This window comes from Falco rusticolus, chromosome 9, assembly GCF_015220075.1.
Source record: "Falco rusticolus isolate bFalRus1 chromosome 9, bFalRus1.pri, whole genome shotgun sequence".
NCBI lineage: Eukaryota > Metazoa > Chordata > Aves > Falconiformes > Falconidae > Falco > Falco rusticolus.
This window is the reverse complement of record NC_051195.1, coordinates 4853251-4872198: the sequence shown is the minus strand read 5'-3', so window position 1 is coordinate 4872198 and position 18948 is coordinate 4853251. Positions and strand designations below refer to the sequence as shown.

The window sequence follows — 18948 nt, the reverse complement described above, 5'->3', positions numbered from 1 at the left end:
AGAGACTCCCAGCTCCAGATGTTCTCGGTCTGTACAGAGGAACTGGTATTCTTCCCACTCCTGAGGTGTTAGCTTTTATTCATATCAATCAACACTTGCAGCACTCCTGAGTTTTGGATATCTTTAGTGTAAACACCAAAAAGAAGTGCTGGTTCTTGCAGGTGGGCACCACTTTATCTGTGAAATTCGGCATATTCTGGATTGTCTAAGCAGAGTTTGCCATTTACAATGGTAAAAAGAGCGCTTTGCCTTGATTTCAGGTTTCCTGAGAATGACCAAGGTGCCCGAGCAGCAACAACCCTCGAGGCTGTGTCCTTGCTTTGACTGGTAAAAGGAAAGACTCCTCAAATCCAGGAGTTTTTGATTCAGAGCCTGTTTTTGCTCGTTACAGGAGGAAACAAGTAAAGCAGAAAGATTTGATTCCACGTGACTATCATGGAATTCACAGCAGGTGGTCTGAGCGCAAAACTTGACTCAAAAATCTTTTTCCTTAAAAAGGAAACAATTAAACAATCCAAGTATCCATCACTAGCCAAGCACAGCTTCCTCCTTTCTCTAGGCAGGTCCCCCCCTGCTTTCAAGAGCTGTTTCTACACCTTGGCCTCCCCTCCTCGAGGCTCAGACGCATGAGCCCTGGGTGGGCAGGTAGAGCCCCAGCCCCAGGGGAAGTTCAGCTGGGAACCAGCACCTTTCCAGTTGGTATGGGGAGAGGGATAACTGAGGCCAAGCCGCTCCTGCCAACATCCAGAAAGTGACCACCCCACGCATTTGTGTTCTTTGCATTGTGTCAAGTACATCCTTCAATTCATCATTGCCTACAAAGCTCCAAAACCCCAGAAAGCAAGGCTGGATGTGAATAAACTGTCTCTGGGTGAAGTGGGCCATCAGCAAAACCAGACTGCTGTGGCCGGTGCTGCTATAAAGGAGTAAAGGTTTGCTCCCACCACCAGTATACTAGCTCTGGCTACAGCATCAGTCACACAAGCAGAATCCAAGACCAGACTGCTAACAACTCAAACATTGCAGCTCTGCAGTGAGGGGCAGTTATTTGATGCAGGATTCAGTGGGTTGTCCTTGCCTGCCCTCCCTTGTCATTTCACACATCCTCATCAGGTCAGCAGCAGGAAGCTAAAGGGATTAGGACAGGTGCAAATCTGATGCAGGCAGAAGCTCAGAGAGGACTTCCAGTTAAATACGTTTTTCCACTTTAACAAAGTTTCTTGTTCAATACAAAGAGGGAGAAAAAAAAGGGTTGCTTTTCCAATTCTTTATCACTATCACATAATAGCACTGCTGAACCTAGCATATATCCGGGTGTCTAAATTATTTTATTTTTTTTTTTAATATAATGCTGGGAAAGTCTCCAAGGCTTAAATAAAAGTTTTACTTTGGCTCTCAAGCTTGGCAGGCTTTTGATTCTAATACAACACAGATCAGAGGGGTGTTTTTTGGCTCTTCTACCTGAAATAATCTTATTCTTCAACATGTTTCTATTAGTTATGAAAGCCGTATATTCTTGTCACATAAGCTCATGAAGTTGGGAAGGTGCCTCAGGTAACAGCGTGGCATCTTTTTGTACAGACTTCCACATCATAAACAGTCCTTTTTGATACCAACACAGCCAGCAGCGAAGCATAAGAGAAGGAATCTAATGAGTCCCCTTCACTTCTAGTGCCCGTTACAGCAAAATGGTCACAGAAGAACCTGCCCGCTCCCACAGAAGTCCTACCAGCCTGTTTCTCCTGGACTGGCTTACAAAAGCCAGTTCATTGCATGCAACCTCCATGACTACAGCCAGATCATTGTCCACAAAATTTGCTGTGACTACCAAAGCTTCCACCATTGCCTCTGAACCCCACCCAAAGGCAACTTCTGCTCCAAGCTCAGGGTCTCTACTGTTGTCTAAATTCAGGTCCCCTTTGTGTCACTCTTCCCCAACACCAGGATTCATGTTTTCTTCCTTTTTCTTTCACCTTCTTGTCTGCTGGAAGGAATTGGGGTAGAAAGTCACACTGAGATCACCTTTCAGATGCAACAACATGACTAATCCAGAAAGCAGCATCTGCCATCCTCCTGGTTATGATGTTCTCAGGTGCCGATACTATGGAAACCCCAAGACACCGCTCTTGGCTCAGATGAGGGATACATACCTCAGTCAAAGCTCTTTTGAAAGCATGAGCATCTTTGGTACCTTGGGGAGCACCAAGTTATTTTAAAAATTGAGGGACTTACAGATGCAGAAGCAGAGCACAGAAACGTCAGCTACACTGGTTTTATCTGTTCAAGCTGATGAGGGGAGAGAGAAAATGAGGTGGATCTCCAGGGAAGCAAGTCCCACAGACAAGACTGTATCAAAAGACACCAAGAGAGATGGAGGCTATCACACCTGGACAAAGAAAGCCACCTCCATGGCAGTCTCTTGTGAGCAAGATGGAGATAGGCAAGGAGGTCACCCCCTTCCTGGAGCTATTTGTCCCCACTCCCCTGCCCTCTCCATGGGGCAGAGCTCAGTGTTACAGGGCATGTTTTTCCAGAGACAGTAGCCTGCCCCACAGTGCAGCTGGTCCAGCTGAAACCATCTTTGCTCCTATAAGGCAGAAATGTGCCTGTTTCTCCACAAATCCGAGTAACAACCCAGGAGGAGACTGGACCTGCTCCCCCAGCACCAGCTCTGCTCTTCCTGCAGACCTTCAGGGTTCTGCCCACCAACTCTTCAAGAGGGCAAAAGCAAGATTCAGTAATTTAAAAACCAACCAAAAAAAATTGACTGTGAATACCAACTATAAATAGAGCATCAAGTCCTGCTGTAAACTCGCAGCAGAGCTGAACTAAAAATAGCAATATGACAAGACAAAGCCGTGCAGCACTAGTGTTGATAGGAACAGCAATGTCAAGAGTATGACAGAAGAATAAGACTTTGCTACAGTAATTATCTACCTAACACAGAACAATGTGGAATAAGTATAGAAACCTTATTGCCGAAAAGGCTCCTACTCCCACAGCAACATTAAAAGAAATAAAATTAAAAAAGCAGAAAATTAAACTATAGAAGGAAAAAAACCCCACCTCTTCTTTTTTCTTAGGTATGGCGGTATTTTTCTGGTTTGCCTTTTATCATATTGCACATTCATTTTCTTAAGTGAGAGAGCTGACCAGAATGGATCTAAGGCTGTGCATCTCTTGCATAATTGGTCAAAAGGTCTAGCGGCGCAAGTGGGGTTATTTGCTCACATAATGCAGTGAGACTCAACCAGAAATTAAGAGACTGAACAAACACTGTAAAGATCAGGAAAAAAAAAAAGAAGCCCTCGCCTCCAGTTCCCATTTATGCCAGGTGATTGCTTATTCCTTATATACAATTCTCATCTCATTCACACTGGCTGTACTACAGAGCCGTCTGGGCACCTACATACAGAAGCAGGTCACACACGAGTATATGCACACAAGTCTGTGCAAAACAGTTATTTCCCCGTGCCACAGACTAGTTCTGTAACACAGGCAGTAACCAGAAAGCTCACAAATGCTTTCAGCGTTGGAGCGGGCAGCACTATCACACCAAAGCTGGGTTCCTGGGCCATACGTGGCTGGATTGCCTCTTCAAACTGATGCAGCAAGGCAACCAACGGCAACTCGCTCATGGCAAGCACTCCTTCCTAAAAGCTTTTTAAGCAAGCAGGCTGAAACTCCATGGAACCTTCCCAGCATCCATACACACAGCACAGCATGCCTGCTACCAAACACTGCAGTCCTGCTCAACGCATACTGCGTGGGTTTTGGTTATAATATAGACTCCTCTTCAGAACAACAAAAAAAAAGTATGATATAAAATTTGTTTTAACTGCTCATTTAAAAATTATGTTGTTTTGCAATTTTACCAATTATTTGGTGATTGCCTGTTTATTGGGAAATACCAAAGATGAGTGGTTATTTTAAACTAATTTCTAAAAAAAACCTGCTATCTAAATTAAACATGTTAAATACTGGAAAAGAATGAGGAAGTTTAAGACAAGCAAATTTGACAAGGTGAGTATAAAGTCATATAATCTGAGAGAATCACACCTATTGCTTTGCCAGATGTAGATACTAACTATAGAAGTTTACTATCCTTAAACTTGTATTTTATGCCATATATAATCATTTAGCCTTCTATTGTTCCTCCATTCAATCATTTGATGTTGCACAGCATTTCCATTATTTTTTCCTTAAAGGACCAAAACACAATACAACATGAATTCCTTGGTCTGAAAGCTCAGAATCTCATGGAGAAAAGTAAGCATGTACTTACGACCAGAGAGAGTTTCTTCCCTGTGTGATGACTCCAGTGAATTTTGTTAGCCTTCGAGCATCTACTTCAATCCACTGATATGGGTCATTTCTTCCTGCACACCAAGCCCCATCATAAAAATCATTTTCGTTAACACCTGCCTGAAAAGAAGGCAAAACTGTCTTCATAAATCAGAACCAAGAAACTGAAGGTCTTTCATGAGGGGGAAAAAAATAATAAAAAAAGAACACACAAAGTCATCATTCATTCCATTTACCCCTTTGGCACCAGTTTAAGACCCCTGAGACTGTCATTATCAACAGCTATATGGAGTGACCAAATTATTTCCTTACTCAAAGCGAGAAGGGAAGCTTTGCAAAGTCCCTTTAAAAACTAAGAACCATTACATATAAATTTAAGTTAGAAAACATAAACAGAGCTTCAGTTCATTCCACCTGTCTGTGGCTATGGCCTGATAGAGCCTTCATCCAGAACAAATAATCCATGTGGTCTTCAGAGTTATGAAAGTCCTAAAAGCCAGCTCCAAACCCATGTAAATAACGGTCATCACTAGAGCATCTTTGTTCCCCGGAAGCAGCAGAGGACAGTATAGGGTGTATGGAAATAATAACACTATTTCCCACCAATTTTCAGTCCCAGAATTATTAATTTTCATCACTAGGGTGTCAAAGGTTAAAAATTCAGGAATCTCAAGCTGCACTCCAACTTGTATAGCAACATATATCCCGCTTTATGCTGGGAAAAACACCACAAACAACCTTCTCAACATTTTCAGAGAAATAGCTGCAAGGTATTTTGAGTAAGCTGTATTGCAAATACATCTGAAATAGCATTTAAAGTAACATAGCATCTGAGGTCTTTAGATATTTATCTTATTACTAAAGCCCAGGAAATATTTGGCACCATGCTGGCTACTGTCATAGAGAGCACAGAAGTTTTTCCATATGGTCCTCCAAGGCTACATGTATTTTTATGAGCTTTCATCTGTGTTTATGTGGATTTGTCATTGTCATCTGTGCAATTCCAAGAACGGATATCGTTAAACATTTCCCAAAAATAAATGAAGAGTCTGGAAAGCTGTGTAAGTTCATATTAGAGATGGATTTTAAAGCTCTGGTATACAGCTACTGCCTGTTAGTGGTATATTTTCAGTTAGTGCTTGTGTATATGTAAAACATAAATGAAATACCCAAGAACATGACTGTCAATTAAATTTCCCAAATTATCCTTCAGTGTCCCACTGAGCAGCATTAACAGATATTACAGTCATAGCTGGGTTGCAATGGCAGAGATTGACAGGTCTGTCTATGTCCATTTTTACAGACCATTTCCACCAAAACGGCCATTGGGTGGGTCTAACATGAGGAGAAGAGGCAGCTGTTAATCCCTTTTCCCAATGTGAGCCTGGTGCCATCTGAAAAAGAAGTGCTGCAAATCATAGCCACAGATTCCTAAAACTTCTCATTTTCTCAGGTATTCAAATCTGAGGTAGGGCAGCTTAAAAATGACTTGTTTGCCTCTACCGAAATTTCATTAAGCCAACTACTTCTATGTATTAACTCTGATATTTTAAAGTGAAGGTTGTATAAAAGCCAAAGTATAAGATAAATAAAAAACCTATTAACAATAGAAGATAAATTCTTCAAGGAGAACCGAATAATGGGAAAACATAAGAATATAAAGATAATCACTGACCTGAGTTATAAGCTTTTTCAAGAAAAAGTTTCAATGCATTTTAAAATAAGATGGAATTTGAAGTAGCCTTAGGCTTTACACCCAGTGCTTGCCAGGAAGCGTTAAGATCTGCAGAGCACCTTGAACCAGCACCAGGCTAATCCCTTTCACACTGATGAAATTCCACCACTGTCCACAGAGCGAGTACCCCAATGCTCTCATTGCTCAGCTGGGTCCCTTGGTCCTCAGGCAGGCTGAGGATGTCCCATCGGTGTGGTGCTCCTCAGGGTGTCAACCTCTCCGCCACATTACAGTGAGGAGAGGGAAGCAGAAGAGAGAAAGAAGAGCTTATTTGCTACAAAACCCTAGTTACATACTCAATTCTCCATGGTTTCAACTGGAATAAATAAAGCTAAATGTATGTTTAAGCTGCATATTAAATATGAGGAATCTAAAGGATATATTTACAGCTTAAAACACTATGTCCTCAAACGGGGCAAAGAGGGTATTAAAAAAGAGAAACTGTGCTGCTACTTCTTCCTGCTCCCTTATTTCCTGACATCAGCCTCTCTGAAGCTAAAAGAATATTTTTACTAGGTAAAAAGAAGCAGGTGTCTATGTATAACTACCACAGAGTACTACCTGAAAAGGAGGAGTTCAGACAATGAGAAGTTCTTATTAGAAATATTTCTGAAGGAAGAGAATCCCAGTAAATTTATGTTAGAACTTCTGTTTTCAAGCTTCAAGCCTGTATTTCTTTCTTAAGGTGTTTGAAGTTTTGAATTTGCCTTATGGACATTTCAAAATATTGTTTTTACTAAAAAAAAGCTTATAAATTCAATCAAATACTGAGTAGCTAATATTGCTATTAAAATTAATTGGGAAAATGTTAATTCTTGAAAGATGAGAACAATTATCATCAAATATTCAATCAAAGAATATAGATCAAGATTCCTTTTCTCAGTAACATGTTTACTTGAATTTTAAAATTGCATATTGAATTAATGGAGATAATGGATTCAAGTTATGACATGCATAACTTTAAGCTGTATATTTTAAACACATCCATTATCGTCATATGTAGGAGAGTGGAGGAACTAATGAAAACTAGAAGTAAGGACTAGGTCTTAAGCAAACCCTTTGTACCTTCACTGAATTTTCAAGGGTAACTCAAAGCCTAAACCAGCTTATTTTTCACTTGCGGCCAAATGCAAAAACAATTCTCAATATTCAGAGTCTTATGAAAAAGTACCTTTATGACATAGGAAAAGGGACATTTTTCTGTCAGTCCTGAATAAGTTATTATAAATGTGAATGTTGAAAATTATGATTCAAATAAATCCACTGCTTATTACGCACCCAGAAGCCAAGATGAAGGGAAATCAAAAGGTTACAATTCCTTTACAAAGGCTACGATGTCTGATTTTTATTCCTGTTTCTCTTCCAAGTTAGGCATGTGCAAGACAGAATAAACACTTACCCACATTACCAGTGCTCCAAAAGCCTTATTCTATAACGAGGAGAAAGGTATTACTGCCTAAATGTATTCAAATGAAGAAAGACACTTCAGTCTTCTGCCACAAGTTAGCTGGAGCAGCAGTAAAAATATACCTGGTATCAAACCACTTCTGCTTAAATTCTTCCCCATTCCCAGCAGGGTGATCACAAACATTACCATAGAAAGTTTGGAAGGGAAAGAAGAAAAAGCATTACTCATCACAGGTATTTATAGCAACCACTGCCAGCAGAGAATTAAAGCACACAGGTTGAAATTCGAACTTCAGTAATTTTGCCTTTTGAAAAGCTCCATTATCAAAATACAAGCAAAAGAAACAGTGAAATGAAGAACTGAAACAAAAAGCATTATATCCTGCTTATCTGCATACACGATTGCAGTACTTGGTTAATCTTCAGTGTTGTTTGGATTTCTCCAACGAGAAAAATGGGGAAGGGGAAGAAACATAATTTCACTGATTTTTCCAGGTTTTAACCACTGCTAATTACTGTACAAGTGACAAATACTAATGACTTTTATCCCTGAAGGCAAAGCGCCTCAGTGAATATTATTTTATGCCATTATTTTTCCTGATGGTGGTAAATTACTACTGGTTGTGCCACTACTGCTGTTGCAAGCTAGATCTCCCATATATGAGGCTCTAGTAGCATCACTCCTGCCCTCTGGAGGTCCCGGCTTAATCACCACGTTTATACAGGACCAGGAGCAAACTCAGGTGCAAGGTCACAAGAGAAGCAGATCCTAGAAGGTCTTATCCAGTCCTGCTAAGCCCGTCCTTCCTTGGACTAAAGCATACACGGACTGATTAATTTCATATGCTTCGAATGATCTAAACAGAAAAAGACCCAAACCCTCAGAAGCCTTTGAAAATCTTAATTATTCTGTGAATTCCCTGTGACCTGAGGTAATGCCAGTTACCTGGGGTGAGCCCTGAGCTTCTCAGCTGACTTCACATCAGATGATGAGGTTGAGCAGCATGAGCTTTGTCTTATTTCAGGGAGGAACACAACAGTCACATGAACATCGCGATGGCACTGTAGATACCCAGACCATGCCACAGGGACAGCAGCCCATAAAATGACTCAGTACCACACAGACCACAGTGCGCTGGGGAAACTTCAGCAGAATATTGGACTCTCAGAGCCTCACTGGCTTGGTCCAAGCGTTTTTCTTCATGCACCCTATTAAACAGCATGAAAACACAGCTGTTTGAATACCAGTGCTCTTTGCCTTTCCCCAGCGTGCCACAACCCTCCCTTCTGAGCAGCAGACAGAAATCACCAGGGACCTCATTACCCACCTGACACATCAGCCCCCTGTAGGACCTATTCTTGATTATAAGCATATCTCTTCTGAATTTCAGTAGTATTTAAAGTCTTAATGCAAAGTAAAATCAAGCACTGAAACCCAAGTGACAGGGAAGAGATCTGCAAATTCTAAGTGGCTTTGAAAAATTTTTAAGTGCCATTAATTTTAAGCTAATCCAAAAAGCAATGGTATCTAAAGAAAAATAAATGCAAGTCCATACTTTCAACTGTGCCCGTCATAGTAGTAACTCTAAGCGGTCAAGGAGTTTAGGGAATTAGCGTTTCTATACTATACAGATAAGCTTTCAGTAAGGGTAAAAGCTTTTGATTTGAGGATTACAAGAAATCTTTATTAGAGGTAAAGATGTAGCAGAGAAAAGGGGCTACTTTTCAACAAGGAAAGCCAGAGAAATCACTTTGCTGTAAGCCAGATGTTGTGGGGTTATTTGTACGTGAGCCTCCCACAGACCTGCGATCAGGTAAGCCCCTATATCAGAAAAGAGCTTTTGGATGATAAGGAGAATCAACCCACGTAGAATTGCCCCGTGTAAAGCAATATAAAACAAGATGAGGCTTCCAAGTTTTACCCCCTTTAGTAATATGAAAATCTGCACCAAGAAGCAGCGTGCCATTGTGAAGCCTTTGTTCACCAGGAAAAAGCCACCACCTTTTGAATGGAGAAGACTAAAACCCCAGTTTGCACTGGACAGGAGGTCCCTTCACCCATGGCTCTGTGCACACTCCAGGGACGGCTCAACAGCCCCTGTGCTGCAGAGCTCATTCTCCCAATAAATGCAAAGAAACCGTCGCCACAGAACCGGCAGAAGGATTACAGCTGCAACGAGCAGGCACGGCTGCTATCCGTGCTGCCCAGCAACTGGAGATGGGACGAGAGGAGCAGGGGCTGTGAGGTCCTAGGAGAGAGGCCACCAAAAGAAATGCACTTGGTCTGATCCGAGCTGCTGACGCTTGCAGGGAGAAAGACCCGAGTGGCACCTCACTTCTGCTGGCTTGCCCGCAAAAGGCTTCTTCTGGAGGCTCCGAGCTATATTTCGGGGAAACATCATCCATAGGTAAGACTCTTACACCTCTCCATTTATTTTAGTGCAGTGTTACTGGTGATGACAGGACACCAGGCTAGATGGACTTCTGGTCTAAACCTGTACGGTTGTTCTTGTGTTTAAATAAATGGAACTTCAACACCAGCAGGAAAAATGAGGAACTATAACCAATTCGGAGGCTTGCATCACAGTCCTGGATCTTATGCCACTACGTTAACAAACCCGTAATAAAATAACTGAATATTCCTACAGAACCCATCTGAATCTTATCTGTATACTATTTTTGAGTTTCTGACTTTTTTTTTCCCTAGCAGAGAACGTCAAGCAGAAATGCAAATGACCCCACTCAGACCTCAAAAGAAATTAAAAATGAAGGCTTCAGGTAAGACCTCACGTTGCACCCACCCTGCTGTACCCACACACTGGCACACTTGGAAAGGACAACCCCACTCCTGCTTCTGCACTGGTCTCCTGCCACTCACCTCCAGCTGGCTCTGTCCTCTGTGTGGCTGCATAGCAAAGTGGCTCATGGAGATTTCTGACCAGCATTAGCGGATTAAAACAGACACACACAAAAAAATAAATAAAATATGTGTGTATGCCAGTTCCCCCCCCCAGGGAAGCTCACAGAGCTGCTTACACAGAGGCACTAGAAGAAGCTGAGGCAAAGGGGAGGCAGCCCCGTGGTGGGATTTTAACCACAAGTGGTCCCTCCCCCCAGCAGCCCCCCACCGTTACACTGTGGTGGGCACCAGGTGAAACTGCACTGCTGACTAGCACTGATCCTTCCTAGTCCCAGTCTTAGTTCATTAGCTAGCAAACCCTTTCAGCTGGAGAAAAAAAAAATCTAACAGAGGGTCTAATAATAAAAGGTAACCTAAATAAAATAAATAAACTTTAATAAATAAACTTCAGGGATTTGTCATTGCCGACTTGGCGCTAGAATCCTTATGACTATGACTTTAAGTTTTAAACGTTGTACTTTGTCATCCCAAAGTAACATGTTTACATTGGAAAAGACTGTATTTCAGAAAAGAGCACTAATGAAGTGGAAAACATAAACATAAGAAATGGGAAAATAGAATTTGGTCCTGTAAAGCACCTAAGCACATCTTTAATATTAAATAAAAGAAGCTAAATGAGATTGTAGGCTAGTGACTTCTGAATTGAAGGGTTTATGGTAGTATAATCATTGCCTCTGAGAAATTGCCTTAGGGCAAGTTCTTCACTTGAAACCACACTTTCAATTAACCATTGTCATTAACTACAGACAAACAACAAAAAAACCCCAGCTGGCTGTGTGAGCTCCCTTCCAGGCTGGTTTTTAAAGGAGCTGGGATCTCTTGCAGCTGGGAAGGGAGCAGTTCTGGGCTGCCCCCACCTCTGCTTGCTCGTAGAGGTCTGTTTGGGTTTGCACCGTCAGCATGCTCAATGTGGAGTTTTTTTCTGCCTAAGCCCCACGAATCTAAAGGTTATCCATCAGCCTGCTTCACTTCTGTAATTCCAGTGTTTCCCCTTCATTTGAATTACATGAGCTGACAAAGTAGTCAGAAAGGATAACCATCCAGGGGTTCTCCGTATACAGCAGTGCAACCTCCAGCCATTCTCCCACTCAGGAGAAAAAAAAAATCGATGTTACCTGAATATTAAGCCTTCCTCTGTGGGCCCCCAGGCCATACCGCTTCGCTGTAGAGGCGTGGAGCTGGAAGTCAGTAATTTTTAATGTCTCTAGACCAAGTGGAGGACAATCTACAAAACAAAAGGTTGATTAAAATTTAATTTAACCCCCTCCCAAAACAAAACAAAAACCCAAAACAAAACAACAAAATCCACAACAGAAACCAAAAGAGTATTGAAAGTTTCTGGATTTCAGTCGTGCCAAGCTGGCTGGGGTCCTCAGCTGGCACAAACGAGCCCAGCACCGCTGAAAGCGATGAGAAATGGCAGCTCTCATCAAACCACCAAAGCAGTGCTGGCTCACACTAGCTGAGGATCTGGCTTTCTGAGGGTCCCAGGTAGTTATCGTTGCTTGCTGTAGGCTTCAGTTTCTCACAGATATGCACAGTATTTCCCATCAAGTGCTTTTCAGTCCAAAAATCCCGTAAAATGGCCTTTTATTTTTCTCTCTTTTTGGCATTTTCTTTTTCATCTCTTGTTTTGATTATCCCCGCCTCCCCCTCCCCGTCCTCATTCCAAGCTACTGTATGAAGTTATGTTTCTAATTAAAGTCTGTTCTGGAAACTTCAATCCCAGTCCCTCCGGTTGCACAATAGCATCTGTTACAGAGGTCTGGGAGGCCAGACAGCTGAGCTCCGCAGAGGTAATGACTAAGCACAAAGAGGGCAATTTGGAAACAAGGGGCCAACTCTGTAAGCTCCAAATTGTGCAAAGCCTTGAAGAAAGCCCAGCAGATGCCATGACTTCAGCAGCTAGCCAGCAAGGCAGCAGCCTAGAGCCTGGAGCTCTGGCTTTGGAAGAGAAGATGTTGGAAAGAGTCTACTTCATGATTATCAGAAAAATGTTCCCCTGTACAACAACCCCAGCCACCACGGGATTTAAGTCTCTCACGAGGCTTAGCATATTTACCCTCAAAACAGTGTGGTGAGGAGGCGAAGACCCTCAGTCAGTGGCTCAGAGGAGGCGAGCAAAAGCTCAGAGAGATGCTCAGCTGTACCCCAGAGCACAATTCAGAGACCCTGAAGTCAGCACCAGCTGGAATTGGAAAGTCTACATGGGGCTGAGGGAAAGCAGTGGCAGACTTACTATTTAGATCAGGTACTTGTTAGGTCAGACTGGGTTTTGCACTGCTGTGGCCATATCAGTTCTGGGTTTGGACAGAGGACAGATTTTTTCTGCAGTCAGGTGTGGGAGGTTTGCTGTACCTCGCACGACAGGGCTGTAACAGAGACAGGAGCCGAGCACCAGGCGTGGAGCTCAGGCCACATTTCCAGCCCCCAGGCCACCCCTCCAGACCCCAGACCATCCCTCCTCACCACCTGCCTCACAGCTGGGGCTGCCATCTCCCCTGTGCCATGGTTGCTGGAGAATCGCCGGAGCTCACTCCCATGCCCTGTACCTGTATCCCACTTTACATATATATTTTTAATCACTCACCAAAGTGTCATGAGGGTATGTACCTGAGAATTTATTTCATCCTGGCGGTGTCTAACTTTCAGGTGTACTTTTGCACAAACTGGCAAAATGTATGAGACCTCCTATGCTCCTCCTTAGCTCATAACAACCTAAAATCCCTCAGGAAAAATGTTACGTGCTGTCAATTCACACTAGTATTTCTTTGTTCATCCCTAGGAAAGTTCTCATACAAATCCAGGGCCAAATGTCTCCATCAGAGGCAGTGAAGATAAATGTTAAATATTAATGTATTTTCTAAAGTACCAACAGTGATCTGAGTCTTACACAAGAGACAAAATATAGACAGGTCCTCATTTCAAAGAGCTTTCAATCTAATTATCCGAAACAGAGAAGAGACAGGATGTATAAGGAAAGCCAGAGGAAGGAATAGCTCAGAGGATTTTTGTTTCATTGGCTGATTGTTTTAATTGCATTTCCTTATAGAGTGTTTCATCTTTCATCATACTCCAACTGGAAGAAATCTCAGGCTCTGTCAGATCTCTACCAGGAGTAAATTACACCAGCTGGGAACTGCCTGCCTTTCCTTAACAAGTTCAGTCCTTATGACAGGTTTGGAAATCAATCTCATGGTGTAATCCTGCAGAAGCATTTGCACTTCGGTATATTTTACTCTGTGAATAGTCTCACCGTTCCCAGGCGTGCAAAAGCTACCCAGAAGTACCCTTGCCAGGTCTGAGCTGCAAGTAAAAGCAAGCTGCTTTTACAGTTCATAAAATATCATTTAATTTGTTCATACTACACCTACAAGGCTAAGGGGCAACCTATGGGTACTGCTAAGAGTTAATAAAAACCCAGAAAATTTCCCACGAATGGAAGAGCCAGCTCCATCAGGAAGGGTTCCATGGAAGCTCGGTCTCTTCCAGGTTGCATTTCTCAGCCCATTCTCGGCTACCAGACGGGAGCGAGGGCTTACGGAGCTGCCCTGGAGCAGCCGGCGCATCGCTGCGCATGGGACACACAGCCACGCCACCAGCAGCCCCTTCCCGCTCCTCACCATTGCTCTCTTCCGTAGAAAGCCCTATTTTCATGAACCCTGTAGGAAATTCACTCATTCTGAGCCAGGCAGCTGCCTGGCAGACCTGGCTGAAGTTACCTGGAGTGACATACAGCTGCCAGTGCATGTACGAGAAGCGGGTTTGGTTTTATTCAGACTGCAATGTTACTAATTGACTATAAAACTGCAATATTCTTGGGTTGCCTGTGGGTTCAGGGAGGGTTTTTCAGACTGCAAGACAGGTATTTACGGGCTGACAAAATTGTGTGCATTATCTCTGTTTCTAGAGAAACTGAAGGCTAATAATAGACTCAAAAAAGTTCATATGGATCTCAGTTAAATATGCCTGACTGCTCTTTATTTTCAAAGGATTAATTATTTGTATTGTCTGTGAATGCATCAGATTAACAGGCCGATATTATGAAATGCTCAGTTTAACAGGAGTTTTCAATTAAAGCAAGATTAGGCTGGCGGGAGCTATCTATGAGGTGCGGTATAGATACCTTTGGTGAACACGGTGCAATACGTTGTTAACCATATGCTGTCCTTTCTCAATGTGCTCAAGCCTTACAGTATTTCAAGTGAAATCATTGGGATCTTTATGATCAATTCAACAGTATCCAGGAATTTATTTTACTGTTATTTATATAAATTAGTAGGAGACTCCGTAACTTGCTTTCTCTGGAACTGAACTAGACTTTAAGCTGTGACTTCACTAACTCACCAAAACACGTAAAGGGTTTTTTTTTTTTTCTTTTAACTTGGAAAGAAAAATCAAGTATTTTGCTCCAATACTTGTCTGAAAATTAATGAAAAACGTTCCTTTCACAGTTGGTGCCTCTTTCTCCATTGACCATCCCAAACTGGGAACAGAGCAGCAGGATTCTCCATAAAAGACCATTGACCTTTAAGATGTTTCCATCTGTGCAGCTCTGCACGGGGATGATATTCTTGGAGTCACCATGCCTATTGTTTGCAGTAGCTTTGATGTATGGCATTTGTGCTGTTTTCCAGAAGAGAAGACCTTTGATTTTGCTTTTAAAAAAAATTGTCTTCTATTTATAACCATAACATTTGACTATTAACACTTTAGGAATATTTTTTTTTTTCCACATGCATATGAATTCCAGCATCAATAAGGGGATGAAAAGATGAGCATATTAGACTAAAACATCAAACTGTCATGTACAGAGATGGTGTGGACAAATTTCTCAGTATGGCTTCATCTGATTAACTCCAAGTTACTCATTATAATACAACACAATCCACCTAAAGTTGCCATTTCGCTACTGAAAAAAACAAATCCTGAGTCATACTGTGAATTAGAACTTTAGGTAAGTTATTTTGTTGGTGTGTCCCTCCTACTTCCTAAAGCTACTAGAAATAACCAGAAAAACCTATTTTTGAAAAACATACAGGAAAAGAAACGGATTTTTGGCATTCATGAAGACTGTACTTTTTAAAATATCGTTTTAATGTATTTTATTTAACTTTAAGAAATCTTCCATACAGCAATGAAAATTGCCACACAATCAGTAAGACTGTCTTAATGACATTGTATTCTCCATGCTAGTTTTAAAAACCCTTGCAGAAGCTACAAAAACTGGGTAGCATGAATAATCAGAGCAGTTCATACCTTATAGATTCAACTGGAAACGACCTAGCAAATTGGTAATTTAACTGGTTGAAAAAGTAATCATTATAAAAGAAAGGAAATTCAACTTTGACTTTCAAAGACATTTAAATCCACATACTACGTACATAACAAAATGCAGCTAGAGTATTTATGTTTTAGAGCAATCAAAAAGCAAGCTTTAAGCTTGCAGATGCAGGGAAGAGGCTGTTACGGACATTTCTGTCTTCCTGGCCCATATCCAACCGTGATTTTGTGTGTGATTTGCAAGCATGAATAGGTATTCACTTGAGAAACAAGCCACTAATAAGATGTCTGGATCAAATGAATTAATTCCAAGACCTAAAAAGGGATGGGGTTTGGATTCAGTCTTAATAACATTTGTACCTTGAAGAGTGTTCTTGTGAGGTTTGTATTTCAAAAAGCTTTCCTATTAGCTGTGTTAAATGGCTGTATCTCAGTGTCCATTATTTTCAATTATGCTTCTGCTAGCCAGACAGGTGATTGTATCCCAGCTACGGGCAGCGAGGCATGTCTGATACTTCGACAACATTAGCAGTCGCCTATCCCTTGAAGTAAAGAGGAGGAAACACTTGAGAATTACTTCAGTCACAACCTCATCTCTTGAAATCTGAATTTACCAGTTATAATTTAGGGCTTGCCTGTACTGAGAGCATTACCTGAAGGAGCCACTGAGCTCCCTGCTCAAGACAGCATCAACTCAGCTTGCAATCTCAGCACGGCTCGGTGCAGGGGTGTTAGCCAGGTCTGCAGTTCCAGCCTCATGATGGCTGTGCCCTCCTGACAGCGTATCTTCCACCAAAAGCTGGTCAAACCCCCCACCTTCTGCAAAGCCAGCTTCTTTATACCTGCAGTATAATTACAGCTGCTCTGCTGCAACATTAGCTGTTCTTTATGGTAAAACTGTATTAGCAGGCATGCTTAGAAACACACTGATTCCATAAGTAGAAGACATATGCATGAGCAAGGCAAGGAAAACACTTCTGTTCATCTTTATTGCCTAAATCATTAATTTATTTTATTTTCTTCTGGTCGAAATCAAGATTGTCAGATAAGCACAGATAGTATTTTTTATCTCACGTATCAAATAAGGATGCATTTGGAAATTATTCTGTACTGCTCTTTCAGAGGCACAGTAGATAAATGATCGTTTTATTGAAATAATGTTTTCCATCAATTTAGGACTATGTTCAGTTTTTCAAATGGAAAGAGAAAATGAAGCATCTTGTTTCCTCCTCACTTGTATTTTTAAGAGCCACGCTTATAATCCTTTTCAATTCCTGCAAGCCTGTGCTTGTCTAACTCCTCATGCAGAGTGATAATCAGATCGAGCAATGGAGAAATATCAGCCTTGTGCAGTCTGACAGTCTCCTTGACATTTGGAGGTAGAATGTACACTATTTATTTTCCATGATTCTAAATGTGTTTTAGCTCCAGGAGTTCATCATTTTTAAACACCTAAGAATCCCCTTGCACTTCAGAACATTTGTTTGGAGAGAAAGGATGTTGCACTATAGAGATGCAGAAGTTCAAAGAAGACAAGAGGAGGTCAAGGCAGTGCTGACGGTGTGCTAACACAGAATTTTCTCTATCCAAAAAAATGTTTTTAGTGCCAGTATTTTTCGTTGCTGCTGGTATCTGTAGCTTTGCATTTGGCGCTCGAGCTTTTACCACCAAAGTCAACAAAGAACATCATTATGATATAAATTAAGACCTCATCACCCTTCCAGTTCAACTGATTTCTCGAAGTTGTGCATTTTCCATCAAAACATAACACTGCCAGTACAATTTTCAGTATTGCAGAGCATCCCAAGTTATCACTGCATTCAGCAGCAACAATAGACGCTGAAGTTTGTTTTTTTTTTTTAAATTATGCTGATCAGTTTAGAGGGTCACAACCACGTTGCACACCTTGGCCTTAGTGTGGCCAGAGTTTGCCCAAGTTGGGGGATGACAGTGGTCAGCAGGCATTTACAGCAACAGAGATGATCTGTCAGTGTTGGAAGGGAAGCAGGTATGGTGCCAGCCTGATGTGGTCCAGGGTGCTATTTCTAGTAACAACCTATCACTGTAATTAATACCAGGTTTTTTTCTTTCTGTAAACCCATTTGCCTATCAGACTTGGCTATAGACTCATCCCTTCTCTGGAGACCTTGTTCTCTGGGGACTCAACACATAGCTTGCCGGCAAAGTACCGTTAGGTATCTCATGGCAAAATGCCATGTAATAAAACAGACTTAGCTTTAGATTTAGATTCCCCCTTTTTTTTTTTTTTTTTCCTGGTTCATCCCCCAAGGTAGATGCAGAAATTAGGCCTTGTTTAAGCAAAACACTTAAACATATAATTAATGAAGAAGATGCAAATCTGTGAAGCTACTGATATAGGTAAGTTAAGCATACAATTAAGCATATATTGTGGGGGATTAAGACTTTAACACTTCTACTATTCATACTATTCTTCTATCTTTATGACCTTGGACAAAAATTCTTAATGAGGTTAATATAATAAATTTTACCCTAACAGCTAACTTTTTTTTTTTTCCTATGAAATTGTAGTTGATAATTCATCTTCCAACAGCAGACACTTTTAATGGAAACTCTGGCAGTCTAATTCTTGTGTTTCAAGTGATACTTAGGTCACAGGTATGCAAAGTATTTTAATACTGCAATGAACCTGAAAGGCAAAATAACAGGAAAATCACATTTCTGCTGACCTGTTACTTGCTAGAAATTCCTTGCTTTTCTGTGATGGACAGCCTTTGAGGAGGCTGAATTAAACAGAACAAGGTTCTCTGTTTTCTCAATAATTTTTATATTTACAGTCTTAGGACATTTGTGGGGGGAACGTGGTCTAGCTAAATTTTGCTGTTTTGACGATGTGTTTGTGAAAGTGTGAAATTTCCACAGATGTTCATGAGTCACACTCTATACTTGGTATAGCCCAGCTTTTCCCTGGAAACAGGTCCATAGATTTCAGTCTGAGCAATTTTCTGACTTTGTTCACATCCAAAGTATTGGTGGCAATACATACTAGTTTCTTTTCCGGCCTGGATTCAGGCCACCAGCCCCCATGCACCCCAGATTAATTAAAGCAGTACAGGCAGATGAAGGTTCTTCAGGCACACACACAGTTTCCTTTTATTTGCTTTTTCCTATAAATTCATTCCCAGGGCACGAAAAGAACAAACCAAGAAATGTGCACTTACAAACAAATCCCCTATACAGAAGTTAAAATACTGAATTATAGTCCCAGATCAAAGATCAAATAAAGGATTAAATAGATGCCAAAATTTTATATCCTAAG

The 18948-nt window shown here is 41.4% G+C and overlaps 1 protein-coding gene across 1 annotated transcript in view; it reads right to left on the bottom strand.

Moving 5' to 3' along the window:
• Positions 1-18948, bottom strand: part of CPXM2 (carboxypeptidase X, M14 family member 2) — a gene marked incomplete at its 5' end in the record, with an annotated part of 79202 nt that overhangs the window by 41004 nt on the left and 19250 nt on the right. Inside the window, 2 exons of the mRNA XM_037400062.1 lie at positions 4286-4425; positions 11483-11592. Of these exons, the coding sequence (XP_037255959.1) occupies positions 4286-4425; positions 11483-11592 (250 nt within the window). The remainder of the gene's footprint in view (positions 1-4285; positions 4426-11482; positions 11593-18948) is intronic.